Raw genomic sequence first — 18,263 nt, 5'->3', positions numbered from 1 at the left:
GAAATCTTCTACACTTACTACTGTAATTGTTCAACCTTCAGTGTTTGCAAGGTGTTTATTCAAGTGTATTCTGAAAGCATTATTCTGTTTTGACTGATGAAATTATGGCCAATCCAACCAATATTGCCCTGTCTCCAAAGTATAATTAGAAATATGCATCAGTTGCACTGCTCATATGTTGCTCTTTCATATGCGAAAAGGTAGATCTGCAGTCAAACTGTGAGAGACCGCTTCACTACTCAGCCACCCCAGCCATCTGCTTTTCTACTATTTTTGTAGAAACTGGTGATCTATTACTTTTTATGTTTTCTTGGCTATTGAAATAGATGTAAGTCCATATAATATAGTAATTAGTAAACCATTAATCTTCCCCACCCCCAACTTCAACCCACCCCACTCTCAACATATTCTGTTGATTTGTGTACCCTCCCGTGATTTCAGAGACTTCCATTAGGCCAATGTAAATCTCTGCATCGTGTAATGGAAGGCACCATGGAGACAGAGGTGGTCTCATTCTACCCAGGCATGGATTGTCAAGAAGCGGCTTGTTTTACCCCATCTGGTGGCTGTCACCTGGACGGCAAATCCTATGATCAAGGGGATGTCACTCAGCATAGGTGTCAAGAATGTACTTGTCAGAGTTCAGGATTATTCTTGTGCAAGTAAGAGACTCCCGTTTTCTTTTTTTTCGTGGCAGGATTGGAAATATGCTGTAGGCATTCATAGTTTTTGGGGTTTTATTTATTGATATTTAACACAGCACTCAAAAATGTTTAACTGTTATAGTTATAGCTGGTCAGGTCATCTCTTGCACATTGTTGTTTTCCTAATGAATATGCTATTGTGTATTGTAGGTGGGCTCAGTGAGTGTATGTTGTCGTGTAATGAAGCTCTGTTTATTGACTGTATGCTATTGTATTTTGTAGGTGTGTTCAGTGACTGCATGCTGTTGTGTATTGTTGCTGGGCTCAGTGGCTGTATGTTTTCGTCTAATGAAGCTTTGCTCATTGAATGTATGCTATTGTATTTTGTAGTTGTGTTCAGTGACTGTAAGCAGTTGTATTTTGTAGGTGTGTTGAGTGACTGTATGCTAATGTATTATGTAGGTGTGTTGAGTGACTGTATGCTATTGTATTTTGTAGGTGTGTTCAGTGACTGCATGCTGTTGTGTATTGTTGCTGGGCTCAGTGGCTGTATGTTTTCGTCTAATGAAGCTTTGCTCATTGAATGTATGCTATTGTATTTTGTAGGTGTGTTCAGTGACTGCATGCTGTTGTGTATTGTAGCTGGGCTCAGTGGCTGTATGTTTTCGTCTAATGAAGCTTTGCTCATTGAATGTATGCTATTGTATTTTGTAGGTGTGTTCAGTGACTGCATGCTGTATTGTAGCTGGGCTCAGTGGCTGTATGTTTTCGTCTAATGAAGCTTTGCTCATTGAATGTATGCTATTGTATTTTGTAGGTGTGTTCAGTGACTGCTGAACAGCATATAGTGGTAATTATTCATGTATAAGATTATAGTCCCCACAATATGGTGGCAGTACTGCTGAACAGCATATAGTGGTAACCATTCATCTATAAGATTATAGTCCATACAGTATGGCGGCAATACTGCTGAACAGCATATAGTGGTAATTATTCATGTATAAGATTATAGTCCCCACAATATGGTGGCAGTACTGCTGAACAGCATATAGTGGTAATCATTCATGTATAAGATTATAGTCCCCACAATATGGCGGCAGTACTGCTGAACAGCATGTAGTGGTAATCATTCATCTATAAGATTATAGTCCCCACAATATGGTGGCAGTACTGCAGAACAGCATGTAGTGGTAACCATTCATCTATAAGATTATAGTCCATACAGTATGGCGGCAATACTGCTGAACAGCATATAGTGGTAATTATTCATGTATAAGATTATAGTCACCACAGTATGGCTACAGTACTGCCGAAGTGGCGTACGTTTTGCAGTCTACAATTGACTGTTACAATGCCAGCCAAGACCCACAGGTGTAGGTGTGTTCAGTAAATATAAGCAATTGTATTTTGTAGGTGTATTCAGTGACTGTATGCTATTGTATTTTGTAGGTGTGTTCAGTGACTGTAAGCAGTTGTATTTTGTAGGTGTATTCAGTGACTGTAAGCAGTTGTATTTTGTAGGTGTGTTGAGTGACTGTATGCTAATGTATTATGTAGATGTGTTGAGTGACTGTATGCTATTGTATTTTGTAGGTGTGTTCAGTGACTGTATGCTAATGTATTTTGTAGTTGTGTTCAGTGAATGTATGCTAATGTATTTTGTAGGTGTGTTCAGTGACTGTATGCTATTGTATTTTGTAGGTGTGTTCAGTGATTGCATGCTATTGTGTATTGTAGGTGGGCTTAGTGGCTTTATGTTGTTGTGTGAAGCTTTGCTCATTGAATGTATGCCATTGTATTTTGTAGGTGTGTTGAGTGACTGTAAGCAACTGTATTTTGTAGGTGTGTTCAGTGACTGTAAGCAACTATTTTGTAGGTGTGTTCAGTGACTGTAAGCAACTGTATTTTGTAGGTGTGTTGAGTGACTGTATGCTAATATATTTTGTAGGTGTGTTCAGTGACTGTATGCTAATGTATTTTGTAGGTGTGTTCAGTGACTGTATGCTGTTTTATATTATAGATGTGCCAGCCGCACTGTCAGGAGAGAGATTCGGGACCTCAGTCGCGAGGAGTTGGTGGAGTTCCAGCATGGGGTCACCGCCCTGCACCGCTCGGGGGTCTGGGAGGAGCTGCGTGATATGTATATGGCTCACAGTATGCACAGCCATGGAGGGGCATCCTTCCTGCCCTGGAACCGCCTCTTCTTGCACAGGATGGAGGCGCGACTTCAGGAAGTCAACTGTAACATCTCCCTACCCTATTATGACTTTACCACAGATGTCGCCAACTTCAAAGACGCCATTATTTGGCAGCCGAACTACTTTGGTGGAGACGGTGAAGGGCCAATGAGATGTGTTCCTGACCATCCTTTTGGACACAGGAAGTCGTGGAAACCTTGCCTGAGCCGCAGCTTTAACACGTCTATCAGGCTGCCTTCTGTGACAGAGCTTGCGTTAGCTGTGAAAAATGAAGACTTCCATACAATGTCCACCTCTTTGGAGGCCTTCTCGGCCTACTTGCACAGTTACATAGGTGGCGACATGGCGACCGCAGCGGCAGCCTATGACCCCATCTTCTATGTTCTCCACTCCTACATTGACCATCTCTACTGGACATGGCAGCAACAACATGAGGCAAATAAGTATAAATTTCCTGCTGTGGCTGGTAGTGTTCCACTCTTGCCTTACAACATTGCACCTAAAGATATTTTAGACATGGAAGAGGCTTTGTGTGTTTCATATGCAGAAATCTCCAAAGGCCATGCTTGCAACACAACTTTCCACCCTCCAACCCTGAAGAGCACCAGTACTAACTTTGTGGAAGAAGCAAATGGCTTTGACATGTTTGGTTATGACAAAGAGGGCTTGGATAGAAGAGGATTTGACAGAGAAGGCTTCAGAAAGAATGGTGACATTTTTTTTCTTAAAGTCTTACTTTTTAGTTTATTTTACTTAGTTGAAATGTTTGGATTTATTAGCTCGCTGCTAGTCTGCTAGAAGATATTGTGGGATATTTGTTACACCCATTGGGGTGGCATTTCCTAAATGGAAGGTGCATAAATTAAGGGTAGTTTTTGGGCAGAATAAATTTTTTTTCAGTTTCGGACGAGAGCATAAATTTAAACTGAAACTTGGAAATCATCTTGTGAGGATCCCGGCCATTTTTCCTGCTGAAAATGTATTTACATGATTGGAAAGCCTTGGAAAAATAAAGGGACATCACAAAAACAACAAAATGGGTCAAAGTAAAAAGATGGATTTTCAGTCTTATTTTTATTCCATTTTTGGATTTTTTGTTGTTGTTGTTGTTGTTGTGTTACCTCCCCATAAAACACCAAATGAAATTGGTGTTGCTTTACCTGTGAAATGGAAATTTTTACTTCCAGGCTACAACCGTGATGGGTTTGACAGAGAGGGTTTTGGTGTTGCTGGATACAACCGACTGGGGTATAATCGTGATGGCTATGACATCATAGGCTTTAATCCTCTGGGTAGGGACAGAGATGGTAATGTGGACACTTCTGGGCGGTTTGAGACAGTGGAGAGGCACTCTCAGTGTCTGCAAAGATCGGGTGAGAGAAGCCTCTTAATATTCAAAGTTATGAATAAGATAATGGTTTAATCACTAATCCACAATTTCCTGTTAACAAACTGTGCAAAACTTTTTCTTAGACATTACAAAATACTTGTGAATAGAAGTAACGATATTCCTATAAAACTGAACTGGATACAAATACCCGAGGCCCATTCTACGAAGCAGTCAAAAATTGCGCCTCTGGAGTGGGCTCAACCTATTCTGGGTCATCAAATTTTTGAGATTCACCCGCTGTCATTGGTCTAGGGGACTTCAGTAGCAGTAAGTGGTAAATCATGCTGTTCTGAGTAGTCTTGCATGTAGTTCGATACATGGACTTACATGAAGTTTTTCTCACCATTATGATACATGTCACACAAATATTAGATACAACGTAGCTGAACACTTTCAACAAAAGTAGCAAAGTGTTGCATAAATGATATTTTGTTTTAATTTCTCAATTGTTTCCCAGGGTTAAACCCTGAAGGATATGACCGATATGGGTTCTCAGTCGACGGTTATGATGTAAACTACTGTAACTTCTCCTACCACGGACCATTCTCTCCAATTGAGTCATTCAAGGTGTGGCATACCCTGCTTAACCAGACCCCGACATTAATTAAATCTCTGCCCAGGACCTGTCCTCCTCTTCAGCCACTTCCTCAGCAGTGGTTTAATCTCCACTGGATTACCTCCCTTTATGATGTCACAGGTAAGTGGAGTGAGCAGGGTTTTCCCAGTATGAATTTAAAAACATTGAATATTGTTTCCAGCTCTTATAGTGTGAAGGGAGTTGAGCCAGTTACTATAAAATTGATACTCCCTGTGAAGATTACTGTCTATTATATAAACATTGTCCTGATAGCACAGTTGGTAGAGCGTCGGCTTCGGGAGGTGGTAGATCCAGGGTCAATCCTGGGTCGAGTCACACCTAAGACCTTAAAAGAGGAAATTGTGACTTCCTCATTGGGTGTTCAACATGAAGGGGATAGTGCATTGACCCGCATCTGTATAATGGCTTGGGCGAGGCAGCTTATTTACCTTCAGTAAGTCATCTCAGTGAAGCAGCACTAGATAAAAGAGCAGTGGAAATCTGTCCTGCAACAAGGAGGCACATTACATGCACTCGAAGGACTCCTTCTTTGTCATATGATTGAAAAATTGTTATCTACATGTATGATCCTTTTCTCTATATCTATATACAGGTCAAGTTAGAGAACATACCCCCACCCTGGCAGATAGCCAACCAGCATCACAGTTTTGCCTGGACACCAGCTCTATTCTCACCCCCTGCTCATGTTCCCAGGCCTTAGCCAGCTGTACCAAGAACCCCTGTCTGACCACAGACTGCCCGATGTACCCAGAGGCCACCTGTATGATCAGCTTCTGTGGCGATTGCCAGCCCAGGTGGATCGTGGATGGGCTTGTTGTGGATTGTCACCAGCCCAGAGGTAAACAAGCTCAGCGACTAGTACTGCAATTCGATGGAAATATCATGTAGACATTGATAATCATTTATCTGTAGGTTTTGTTACCACAGTAGGACTGCAATAATGCCAAAGTGGCGTAAAGATATAATCATTCATCGATAAGATTATAGTCCCCACAATATGGCTGCAGTACTGCTGAACAGCATGTAGTGGTAATCATTCATGTATAAGATTATAGTCCTCACAATATGGCGGCTGGACTGCTGAACAGCATGTAGTGGTAATCATTCATCTATAAGATTATAGTCCCCACAATATGGCGGTAGTACTGCTGAACAGCATGTAGTGGTAGTCATTCATCTATAAGATTATAGTCCCCACAATATGGCGACAGTATTGCTGAGCAGCATGTAGTGGTAGTCATTCATGTATAAGATTATAGCCCCCAAAGTATGGCTGCAGTACTGCTGAACAGCATGTAGTGGTAATCATTCATCTATAAGATTATAGTCCCCACAATATGGCGGTAGTACTGCTGAACAGCATGTAGTGGTAATCATTCATCTATAAGATTATAGTCCCCACAATATGGCGACAGTATTGCTGAGCAGCATGTAGTGGTAGTCATTCATGTATAAGATTATAGCCCCCAAAGTATGGCTGCAGTACTGCTGAACAGCATATAGTGGTAATCATTCATCTATAAGATTATAGTCCCCACAATATGGCAGCAGTACTGCTGAACAGCATGTAGTGGTAATCATTCATCTATAAGGTTATAGTCCCCACAATATGGCGACAGTATTGCTGAGCAGCATGTAGTGGTAGTCATTCATGTATAAGATTATAGCCCCCAAAGTATGGCTGCAGTACTGCTGAACAGCATATAGTGGTAATCATTCATCTATAAGATTATAGTCCCCACAATATGGCAGCAGTACTGCTGAACAGCATGTAGTGGTAATCATTCATCTATAAGATTATAGTCCCCACAATATGGCGACAGTATTGCTGAGCAGCATGTAGTGGTAGTCATTCATGTATAAGATTATAGCCCCCAAAGTATGGCTGCAGTACTGCTGAACAGCATATAGTGGTAATCATTCATCTATAAGATTATAGTCCCCACAATATGGCAGCAGTACTGCTGAACAGCATGTAGTGGTAATCATCCATGGATAAGATTATAGTCCCCACAATATGGCGGCAGTACTGCTGAAGTGGCATATGTTTTGCAGTCTACATTTGACTTATACAACGCCAGCCAAGACCCACAGGAAAGAACTCTCTACTATTTGCCTGCTAGTAGCTTGCTTGTGGTAGCACTTTGGAATGATTGCAAAACACTGTGGAACAATGTTCCCGTTGGATACAGTCACAGTATTCATAGCCAGCAGCAAATACTGGGTTCTAGACAGTGGCACGGTTGAAGCCTGCTTCAAGTGTTTTAATGGTTGGCACTAAGAACTGTTATTGTGGTAGGTACATGTACTACATGTTCAATTCACCATAAATTCTTCAAAGTATAATTAATCAAAAGCAATAAAAAGGGTAACAGGTTATGAACAGGCTCAATCTTGCTTTACTCTGTAAGTCAAATTTAACTTGACTTACCAAGTACTATATCTGAAGTTATACCTGCTCCCAGCACGTCCAGTGACCTCTCTTATGCAGGAGAGTTCACGTCTCAGTGCCCTGCAGTATTTACCTGAAATACAAATGCTAGAATTTGATTGGACAGTCAGTTGAACATTGGTATTTGTTCAGTCTGTACGGTGACTGCTAGATCTGACTTGAGATTAGCTAAAAGTTCTGCAATCATTTCTTTTCTCTGTTGTTCTTCAGATTTCTGCCACCCTAACCCCTGTCAGCATGGAGGCGTATGTGTACCGTCAGCATGGAGAGGGGAACCTGAGCTGGTCACATGTCAGTGTGCCCCAGGATACGATGGACCACGGTGTGAACACCCTGCTCTGGATGTCTGTGAGCTGCCTGTTAGCCTGGGTAAGGATTTTGATATATAGTTACAGATATAGATATTTTCTTCTTAAAGGACACATTTTTATTTCTGAATACGTAGTAAATAATGTGGCCAAACATATTAAACAGCAAAAAATTTTATCAGCTTTCATCTTGGGGCATATAAATGGCTTTAAACTGCATTTTCTCAAGGTCACTGCAGTGAGGCTTTAAATTAAGTAGCGTCAGTTAGCGCGCTAGCGCAGCGTAATGACCCAGGAGTCTCTCACCAATGCGGTCGCTGTGAGTTCAAGTCCAGTTCATGCTGGCTTCCTCTCCGGCCGTACGTGGGAAGGTCTGCCAGCAACCTGTGGATGGTCGTGAGTTTCCCCCGGGCTGTGCCCAGTTTCCACCCACCATAATGCTGGCCGCCGTCGTATAAGTGAAATATTCTTGAGTACGGCGTAAAACACCAATCAAATAAATAAATAAATAAATTAAGTAGCCTGCTGTGGTGTTGTTTGAAAAAAAATGTACAGTCTGAGTCTTGTTCACTCCAACACTATCATTAAAATCTAAATGAAGAACAATTTAAGGTGATCAACAGCTTTCCTTTCTCTCACTGATGCAATACTGTCACAGTGAAGGAAAGAATAGTACAGCCTTCATCTGCATTTTTATTTCAGGTAAATGTAACGAAAGCCTGACACGCTGGTACTTCAACCCACGCTCATCATCTTGCGAAGAGTTCATATACACTGGTTGCCTAGGAAATGCAAACAACTTCCCTTCTTTCAAAGCCTGTCGGTATCGCTGTATGATTGGGGCATGTTGTTCTCGATCCTCGCGAATGCCGGGACACATCCATGGGTACGACCTCCGGGGATATGACAGGTATGGACGCCACTCAATCAGTGACATACACGAAAAGTTACGAAAGTTTTAGATACGAAAGTTTTTTTTTTCTCAGGCTATAAAGAAAATGTGATCAGCAGTGTTTCGCATATTTAGCAGAAACTTGTTTCAAGTGCCTGAATTAACAATGAAACTTTAGTAGAATATGAGTGGGCACGGGGTTTGCCGAGTTTGTTCATCTAAAGCTGATCACCCACTGACCATAAAAGAGGTCAGTGATTGGTATCCAGTTGTCAGGAGGATTGCCAGCACCTTGCTGAATGGCCGTGGTTTATTCCAGTTTCCTTCAACAATAAACCCAGCTGCCACCTTATAAATGAAATATTATTCAGTATGGCCTTTTAACACTTGTCCAACAAATACGTAAATACAAACTCGTAAAAATTACTGTATTAATTCCAAACGCGGATGATGCTTTGCACTACATGTATAAGTTTGCTCCACAAGATGAATTTACAATCCTGTGTCTTCGCATTTTTTTTTTGTTCATGACATAAGTGTTGGATAATCTCTCATGAAGAAAATGGTATTTTTGTTTAAGTTTTACACTGATTTTAGGAAACAAATTTTGTCATATGGGTTGGCAATGGGGAAAATGTATCCATGTATTCAATATACAGTCTCACTCAAAACAACAAATTAAATGCCCAAGACAAGTAAAAAACTAGGATTGTCTTTTGCTTACAGGTACGGGTTTAACTATCTTGGACTGGATGAAGACGGCAGGAGAAGAACCGTTGATTTAGCTACTGGAACGGGATCCAAACTTTATGATCGCCATGGATATGATTGGAGAGGTGAAGTTTTACAATTTTAATAATTTGATTCAGATAAACTATTCATGTTAAGTTTATTAAACAGTGATTGACCCCAAAGTGTGCATATCGATTAGAGGAAATAGATGCTCAAGTAGGGATGAGAATGTTGTGGTGTGAGGAAGCCTGGCACAAAGAATTTATGGTTTCTCCCACACTCATTGATTGTCAGTAACATGCCAGGGATGTGGGGTTTACTCCGGGCTCTCTAGTTTCCTCCATCCATAAACTGTCATAGTACTCTCTTATTCCTTAACCTTTTCGCATATGAAAGAGCAGCTTTCATTTAGATTTATGCCTATTTTAAATTTGATTTGGGGTGCAAAATGCTTCAATAAGCATCTTGCAAACATGAGAAAAGGCTGAAGAATCCAGTGTGTCATTATTAAGCACCGTTCATATAATGAGCAACTGGATTCCTCTCCAGCCGTACTTGGGAAGGTCTACCAGCAACCTGTGGATGGTCGTGGGTTTCCCCCAGGCTCTGCTCGATTTCCTCCCACATTGGCGGCCATCGCATAAGTGAAATATTCTTGAGTACGGCGTAAAACATCAATCAAATAAATAAATACTTATAATGTGCAGTACTGTGGTTACCAACGTACTGTAAGCATACTTTCATTATTTATTCTCTGTCTTATCACGTCTTTCCACCCATCATAATACTGTCCGCTATTGTGTAAGTGAAATATTCTTGTGTATGGCATAAAATATCTTGTCATTTTAACTTTTGGTTCTCTTTTGTACATAGGATATGACCGGAATGTTTATGATGTTGAAGGCTTAGATCACCATGGTTACGACAGAGAAGGTTATGGCAGAGAAGGGTTTAATCGGTCTGGTTTGAACCGGTTTGGAGAGTTTGACGGCATCATTGATTACAACAAGGAGGGCTTTGATGATGAAGGATTTGATAGGTAGGCTTTATACATGTACATGTAAACAGGAAAGTTGACAGGTTGCCACTTTTGTTGACCTATTGAAATCTGAATTGTTTAGTGAAACAAGTGCAAATTTGTAATAACTGTGACTTTCCACAAAAATCAATGTCATGATTCATCCAGGTCTCTCTTTTAAGTGAATGTCCCTACGCATAAGTTTAAAATTTGCATTTACTGTATTAAAATTGGCTTCAGGGCTCTCAGATTTGCTTTGTCTTTAGGATTGGAAAAGTCAAAACTCACACTTAATAATGAATTTTTGCCATGTAAAAAATTGTAAATTTCCTCCAGTGGCCTTATGTATTTATTAATGAATTAATATGTAACTTTTGAACTGATGAAGTTATTTTTGTTGTTACAGGGCAGGCTTCAACTGCTACGGCTTTAATCGTGATGATGTGGACTATGAGGGTCTGGTTGGGGGGTATCGGTACGACTGTCGTCACACGACCTTACAGCAGTGTCAGCAGCTAGAGGAAGACATCGGCGAGGTGGTGCAGTTCTCACCTGGTCGTCGCTGTCACCAGGTCAGCTGCGTCAACAGGTGTGGTTGCAACCACTATAACCAGACCCTCAGCTTCGGGGAGCAGTTCAGGTCAGGATGCCAGCAGTGCATGTGCACTCAGCGTGGCGTCGTTGACTGCCAGTGTTCTATCGTACAGGGCAGGAAAGAGGTGCGGGATATGCCGCGTCTCGATCTGCATCGATTTCAGAATGCGGTGAAATCCCTCACGGGTGGTTATCACTCCCGCTGGTACAAACTGTCTGAAATGTACGCCATGTACAAACCACAGTTTTACGGGACCCCAAACTTCCTGCCCTGGAACAGGTACTTTTTAAGGACAGTTGAGCACGCCCTTCAGTCTGTGGACTGTGATGTGACCATTCCTTATTTTGATTGGACAATGGATGTGGGAGCCATGGAGAAATCAGCTGTTTGGGCAGCCAATATTTTTGGTAACAACGGACACCCTGTTAATGGCTGTGTGCGTCACCATCCCTTTAAAGAGAAATACCCGCCTTACTGGGTTCCGTGCTTACGGCGACGCTTCAATGCTTCAGTGAATCTTCTTGATGCTGTGGACGTTGAGCAAATGCTGCGAGAAAGCTCCTATGAGCAGTTCCGTCTGAAGATGGAGCTGATGTCTACCTTGTTCCAGACATGGGGTGGGGGTCACATGATCACAGACATGGCCCCATATGACCCCGCTTTTCTGTCTCACTTGGCCTTCCTGGACAAACTCTGGACAGACTGGCAGAAGAGAAACCCAGGTCATGTGTTCAAGTTTCCTATGGAACATCGCTACACATTTCTCCGACCTTTTGCCGTCAGCCCCGATGATGTTATGGATTGTGAGAAACAGATGTGTGTTAAATTCATCCCCATAGGAGAAGGAATGCCATGCAATGCCAGCATTCCAAACTTCAGCTACGGCCCTGATGGATTTGATCGGCATGGCTACGATAAAGAAGGCTTCAATAAGCAGGGATACAATGTGTCTGGTTACACACGAGATGGAAAATTTGATGATCGTAACATATTTGATATTCATGGTTACGATCAACAAGGTTTTGGTCGCCATGGATATGATCAAAGCGGACTGGACAGGTATGGATTTAGAGTCAACACCTTTAACCTGGATGGTTTTGATGGTGAAGGGTTTGATCAGTCTGGATACAATCGTTACGGATTTGATCGCAATGGTAAGACACCTTTTGGTTTCCACATCAACAATACAGACTTGACAGAAACCAATACCATCAGGCCTCAGACCTTTGATCCGTTTGGCTACAATCGATACGGATTTGATAAATTTGGTTACGATCGTGAAGGGTATGACGTGTTTGGTTACAACTCTGCGGGTTTTAACAGAGCTAAGTGTCGGCACTATTTTGTTGGGCCCATGTACCTGATTGTGAAGAGGCTGATCAGCCAGAAGCTGAATTTGCTTGATGATAAAGACCTGAGACTGCTGATCAGGGTGTGTCCTGGGAGCAGCAAGATCCCTGAGTGGATTTACACACGAAACTGGCTGAAGAGAGGAAACCAGATCCCACTGAGCCTAGAGACTGAAACTTCTCGACGTCTGAGGAAAGTGCAGTCTGAGGAACCCCTCAGGAAGTCGTTTGTCACGGCGGAACAGTTATGGGTTCCAGAACCTCCTGACAGAAGGTGAAGGAGTTTTTCAATCAGTTGCCATGGTTACTAGGGAAAAGTACACCGGGGTTTCTAAATTATGGTCATGCAAAGAAATTCAAATCTTCATTTAAAAAAAACACTTTTGCCTGGTATATAAATGTTCTGGATTTGAAAATCATTACTGTAACTTTGATTTGTTTACCTGTTGGTATTCAGTGCCATACTGAACACATTGGTTTATACATGGAGGTGTAGATAAACTTACTGACTTAAAGCAGTGGTCAGACATAAAATGTTTTTGGCTGTTATTAAACCTTGTCGTGTGAGCGCAGCTGATGACCCAGGAGCCTCTCAACATTATGATCACTGTCTAGTCTATGTGGACCTCCTCTTTGGCTGTGAGAAGGTTTTTAGGCAACCTGCGAATGGTCATGGATTTCCATGGTATCTGTCCACTATAATACTTGCCGCTGCTGCATATGTCAAATACTCTTGAGTGTGACATAAAACTCCAATCAAATAAATAAATTAAGCCTCATGTTCTTTTCAATGCCTGGCAGGTTTTGTTTTGTGACGTACCAGTACTCAGAGTGTCCATTAGGTCAGCCCCCAGTCACTTGTTCTAAGGAGCTTTGTGAGGACAGGCGCTGCCCAGGACACCCTCAGGCCGGGTGCTGGACCCGTGGCTGTAGGAAATGTTACCCGGACTATTATGATGGGATTTCTGGCCAGAACATTAACTGTACAGGTAAGTTGATTTATTTATTTATTTGATTGGTGTTTTACGCCATACTCAAGAAATATTTCACTTATATGACAGCGGCCAGCATTATTGTGGCAGGTAAGCTGAGTTTAATGGTTAGTAAAATTGGGTTAAACGGTATAGGTAAATACAAATTTAAGGGTACCGGCAAACATGGTTCAATCGTACAAATAACTTAGGTTCAGCAGTACTTGTACATCAGAAGGGGTTAGCATGCCAGCGCACTGCAGTGATGTAGGAGCATCCCAGTAATGCAATGGCTATAAGTTCAAGTCAGGCTCATGTTGGCTTCCTCTCCGGCCATACATGGTCTCTCCCAGCAACCTATGAATGATCATGGGTTTCCCTCAGCCTCTGCCTGGTTTTCTCCCACCGTAATGCTGGCCACCATCGTACAAGTGATGTATTCTTTGGTATGGTATAAAACATCAATCAAATAAATAAATAAGCTACAGTACATGTAAATTTGGTTTAACAGTACTGGAAATTTATGTTGAAGAGTACAGGTTAACAAAACTTCCAATGAACAGGTAAATGTGGTTCCAGGGTACAGGTAAATCGGGTTTTATAGTACAGGTAAGTTGGGTTTAACAGCCAAGGTAAATTTGGTTTAACAGTACATACAAGTTGGTTTTAACAGTACACCTAAATTGGGTGTACAGATAATTTGGATTTAACAGTACAGGCAAGACTTCTTTATTGACAAAGGTAAATGAGGTTAATATTACAGGTAAATATCTTTATTGATATACAGATAACTCCTCTGACATAAACATTTAGGTACATTTTAGTTAAGTAATACATCCTGCAACACGATACATTGGGTGGGTACTGGTATCACAGTGTCTATTGGACGCTCTGTAGATAGGCTTTTTGTCAACTCCTCCAAAAGGACTGTGCCATTTTCAGTGAAAATTTCACACATTTTCCCCTATCATTTAAACTTGTGCATGCATAATTTTCATGTTCACTTCAATATTTAGTTTCCCCCTCTTTGAGGCTTACAGATGTGATTTTTACACAGGTTTCCATGAATTCTTTCCTAATTTTCCTGACAATATTTTCAATATTTGTAAAGTTACCTTTTTTCTGGTATATACATGTAGCATGAGATGCGTTTTTGCACACGTGTACAAACATGTGGCCAAAAAGAGAGAATATTTCAAACATCTGCATTATAGTTATTATTTGTTTCATGTTTCATATGGTGTTTTACACTGTACAGCAGGATTTTTCCCTCTCATGTTAGCAGCACAACAGATGTGACCTTTATATTTGTCCTGATATAATGAAAATGCAATTGTTAAAGGTAGAGAAAACATACAAAAACATAAAGTTCAGATAAAAGAGCACGAAAAGTTAGTCGTAAATACCATAAATACCCTTTTCTCCTCATGCTCTTTCATCTGATTTTGGCCTCATTTTTATGTTTTTTTCTCCCTTAAGATAAGTGTGGAGAAGGTACGAGAATACCAAAACAATTAGCTTTCAGTGTAGGGCTTGGAATTTTTGTACCATATTTTTCCTGAGACAAGCACTTATGTTCACTGCCTTGATTGAAATAAATCTGTGTAAAGCTGGGGAATGTCTTTCAATTGGTTTACTGGGTAAAAATGCACTTTTGAAAACAGACAAAGGCCTGAAAATGATACCTTTTATGCCAATACTTAGGATTTCTGACAGGAAATTAATCAGACTTCACAAATACTCTTAAGTGGCCCTATAGGATGGATGAATCAACGGAATGAAGAAAAATTTCACTTCAAAAACACTAAGCAGTGAGACAGGCCTACAGTATACACAGTATGATTCAGTTAACCTCTCCATGAATGTCACTTTCTGCTCATGTTTTTGCAGGCTGCATTGATAATGAGGGCAGGATGAGAGCTGAGAACACAACATGGCAGACGTCAGAGTGTAGAATCTGTCAGTGTCAGGTTAGTTAAGACATTTACTCTTGAATGATGAAATATTGTCATTATTAACTTCCATAAAGTTCACTGATGTTACTATGCAAATGTGTTAAGTTGTAGAACTGTCGAAACAGGCTATACATTAAAGGAAAGGCAAGACAGGGGTTGCTTCTAGGTCTGTATTGAAACTTTTGTCAATATATGATGGGATTTACCAGCTGGGGATTTGAACCAGTGATCTCTGGGTTATGAGTCCAGTCTACCATTAGACTAAAGGGAAATTCCCTGCAGCCTATTTCACCCTGATACAATTAGAATTAAAGCTGTTGCCTTTCGTACAGCAATACCTGTCACCAAGCATGAAGGCCCAGTTGAATGTCAAACAAGAAAACACTACGAATTTGAAAGAAATGAACTAATCTAATTTGACAAAATCCGAAAAATTAAGCTTTGGCAAACATAAACACTATGAAAGTAATGCACTAAATTAATGTGCCACAATCAGAAAAATTAAGCTTTGGCAAGCATCTGTTTACGAACAGATATTAACAGACATAACGATTAATAGCTCGATTTAACTGCTGAAGTATAGAGACAGTGGAAAATTCAACAAATTCAACCTGCATGTACAAACTGTAACAGTACAAAAGAGTTGCCTGTTTACAAAAATACGCAACATGGAGAAATAGCATGACAAAAATGAAAAATATTCAACTAGGTTTGAAGCCCACACTAGCAGATATCATATACAATACGTCCAGTGCTGAAGACCACCCCAGCGTCTTGCCCGCATTAGGCCTTGGCGATCACCACACCTGGTTATGTGCGTATATTTCAGGTTGCTCAACACATGGTGTGCAATCAGCCAACTCTCTAGTGTCCCATCTGGTTTCCCTGGGTTCAGTTCAGTTTTGAGAGCTGACAAGGAGAGGGTGCATGTAGCTGACAGGAAATGTTAGGAGATATTAAGATATGAAATTTTGGTCATTTTAAACATTTTTATCAAGAAAAATGTTGATTGCAGCTCAAATCTGTTGACACCCAGCAGAAACTACATGCCTTGGGCTACTGTTTGGTGCAAGTTTCACATTTGTAGCTACCATAGTTTTCGAGTTACGTTATTGAAAGTACGTAACTGAAAAAAGTTTTTTTTACCATATCTCAAGAAGCTAGGCAAAATCCGAAAGCAGATTCGGAATCAGTGTTGCCAAACGCACCTGAATACAGGAAAACATTATCAAAATTAGACACTTTTTATGACGTCATAACTTCAACCAATGGCTAGCTTCCAAAGCTTTCGATAAATGTCCAAGATTTTTTCAAACTTGCTCTTACTGGATCACTGTACAAGTACATCAGATGTCAAAAGAATCCGTTCGTTGGTTCTTGAGAAGAAGATTTTTTACAGATTTTGATCAAAATCCAAGTTGGCTGCCATGTCACATGACCAAAGTTAACCAAAACAGCCAAAATTTGCCTTGTAACCTAGCTCCTTAAATCACCAAATTTCAACAAAATCCAATGAAAACTTTTCCTTTTACAGCTCAAGAAAAGGAAACAAAAATAATAATAAAAATCAGAATGATTTCAGTTGGTGTCCCAGCACAGAATGTTTGGCCACCTAATAAGAATAATTGTTATAATCCCAAATAAATGCACGTCATAAGCAAGTCAAGGGTCAGTGATGAGTTTGAACTTGTTAATACTCATATGGGTTTGATGCTCACTGAACATATTCAACACTGGACTTGAGTTGTAGCCCAGATTATTGCAGTTTGGGGTGATATGATTGGATGTCTTTTTTGTACAAAGGGCTTTGTAATTGTTACATGTATTTACAAAAATGATTATTATGGCTCACAGCTTTTATAATTGTTGCATTAATGAATCTTTAACTAGCAGCAAACAAAAGGTTATTTTGGATTTCTACATTGGCAAATTCTTCAGATGTATTTTCCAATACCAGAATTGCGATACATTAATGTGGCATGTAAATTTCTGAAATGACTTCGTAAGAACTGTATTCTATAATTTTTCTGACTCAAGATGACACAAGTTATTCTTCTGAAATGAAATTAACATTTCATGACTTAATTTTCTTAATATCAGAGATGTTTGTGAAGGAGACTACGGTGTTTATTCAAGCATATTTTGAAGGCATTAATCTGTGTGGACTGATAAAATTGTATTTTTGTGAAGCCCTGAAATTGACCCAATCGACCCAATGCAGCTTTGTTTCCAAAATTGCAGTGAAAGTTGTTGTTTCACATATGAAAAGGTGGAGGAATTAACATTTGGATAAATTTGCAGAGGGGTAATGTGGGCTGTCAGAGGATTGACTGTCCCGACGTTAATTGTCAACACCCAGTCAAGGCAAAGGGTCAGTGTTGTCCATCTTGTGAAGGTAGGTAGCTAATACTTGTTTGCCACTAATAAAACAACAAATTGTTTTGTCTGTACATTTATAAATGCAAGAATCCATGTCCCCTACAAATTATTATGTCAGTACCATGTCATAATATTATTTACATAAGTAAATTCTTATTATTGAACCAGCGAGCATCATTTATCTTATTTTACATGCATTGATTTCTGTCGTTTGTTTGCTTCTGGAATTAATTTCAGTTCATCAAATTAATCTGTGACCTTTTGTCAAAATCATTGCAGCTCATATAGTAAATGGTTTTGAAAGTAATACCACACTTGCAAGAGTCACCAAATAATGGTGAATGTCACACTAATTTGTGTTTAAGATGGCTGTTTTTACAAGAATCAAGTATATGAGAGTGGCAAGCCAATCAGTGACGGATGTGATTTGTGCATGTGTTACCATGGTAATGTGACATGTGCCCAGAAGACTTGCCCCGACATCCACAACTGTAGGACCCCAGCGGATCTGGAGGGAGAATGTTGCCCAGTCTGCCTGGAGTGTGAGGGGCACAAGGACGGGGAACAATGGCAGGAGACACCATGTCTGACCTGTACATGCACTGTGAGTAGTTTGTTAGTTGGCCTGTTTGGTAGCGGAGTGTTTAGCATGCTAATGCAGAAAAACGACACAGGAGCTTCTCATCAATGTGGCTGCTGTGAGTTTAAGACCAGTTCATGCTGGTTTTATTTCTGGTTGTTCGTGTGAAAGTCTGTCACCAACCTGCGGATGGTTGTGGGGT

At 40.5% G+C, this 18,263-nt stretch overlaps 1 protein-coding gene across 1 annotated transcript in view; it reads left to right on the top strand.

The window, feature by feature from the left end:
• LOC135473474 (uncharacterized) overlaps positions 1 to 18,263 on the top strand; it is a 63,362-nt gene that overhangs the window by 12,710 nt on the left and 32,389 nt on the right. Inside the window, exons 9-22 of the mRNA XM_064753325.1 lie at positions 442 to 662; positions 2,665 to 3,551; positions 4,030 to 4,215; positions 4,690 to 4,929; positions 5,423 to 5,668; positions 7,493 to 7,651; positions 8,293 to 8,500; positions 9,209 to 9,318; positions 10,088 to 10,253; positions 10,639 to 12,450; positions 12,978 to 13,165; positions 15,038 to 15,117; positions 17,404 to 17,497; positions 17,847 to 18,085. Of these exons, the coding sequence (XP_064609395.1) occupies positions 442 to 662; positions 2,665 to 3,551; positions 4,030 to 4,215; positions 4,690 to 4,929; positions 5,423 to 5,668; positions 7,493 to 7,651; positions 8,293 to 8,500; positions 9,209 to 9,318; positions 10,088 to 10,253; positions 10,639 to 12,450; positions 12,978 to 13,165; positions 15,038 to 15,117; positions 17,404 to 17,497; positions 17,847 to 18,085 (4,836 nt within the window). The remainder of the gene's footprint in view (positions 1 to 441; positions 663 to 2,664; positions 3,552 to 4,029; positions 4,216 to 4,689; positions 4,930 to 5,422; positions 5,669 to 7,492; positions 7,652 to 8,292; positions 8,501 to 9,208; positions 9,319 to 10,087; positions 10,254 to 10,638; positions 12,451 to 12,977; positions 13,166 to 15,037; positions 15,118 to 17,403; positions 17,498 to 17,846; positions 18,086 to 18,263) is intronic.

Source organism: Liolophura sinensis, chromosome 8, assembly GCF_032854445.1.
Source record: "Liolophura sinensis isolate JHLJ2023 chromosome 8, CUHK_Ljap_v2, whole genome shotgun sequence".
NCBI classification, from domain to species: Eukaryota; Metazoa; Mollusca; class Polyplacophora; order Chitonida; family Chitonidae; genus Liolophura; species Liolophura sinensis.
The sequence above is the reverse complement of the archived record's forward strand: the minus strand, read 5'-3'. Positions and strand labels throughout refer to the sequence as shown.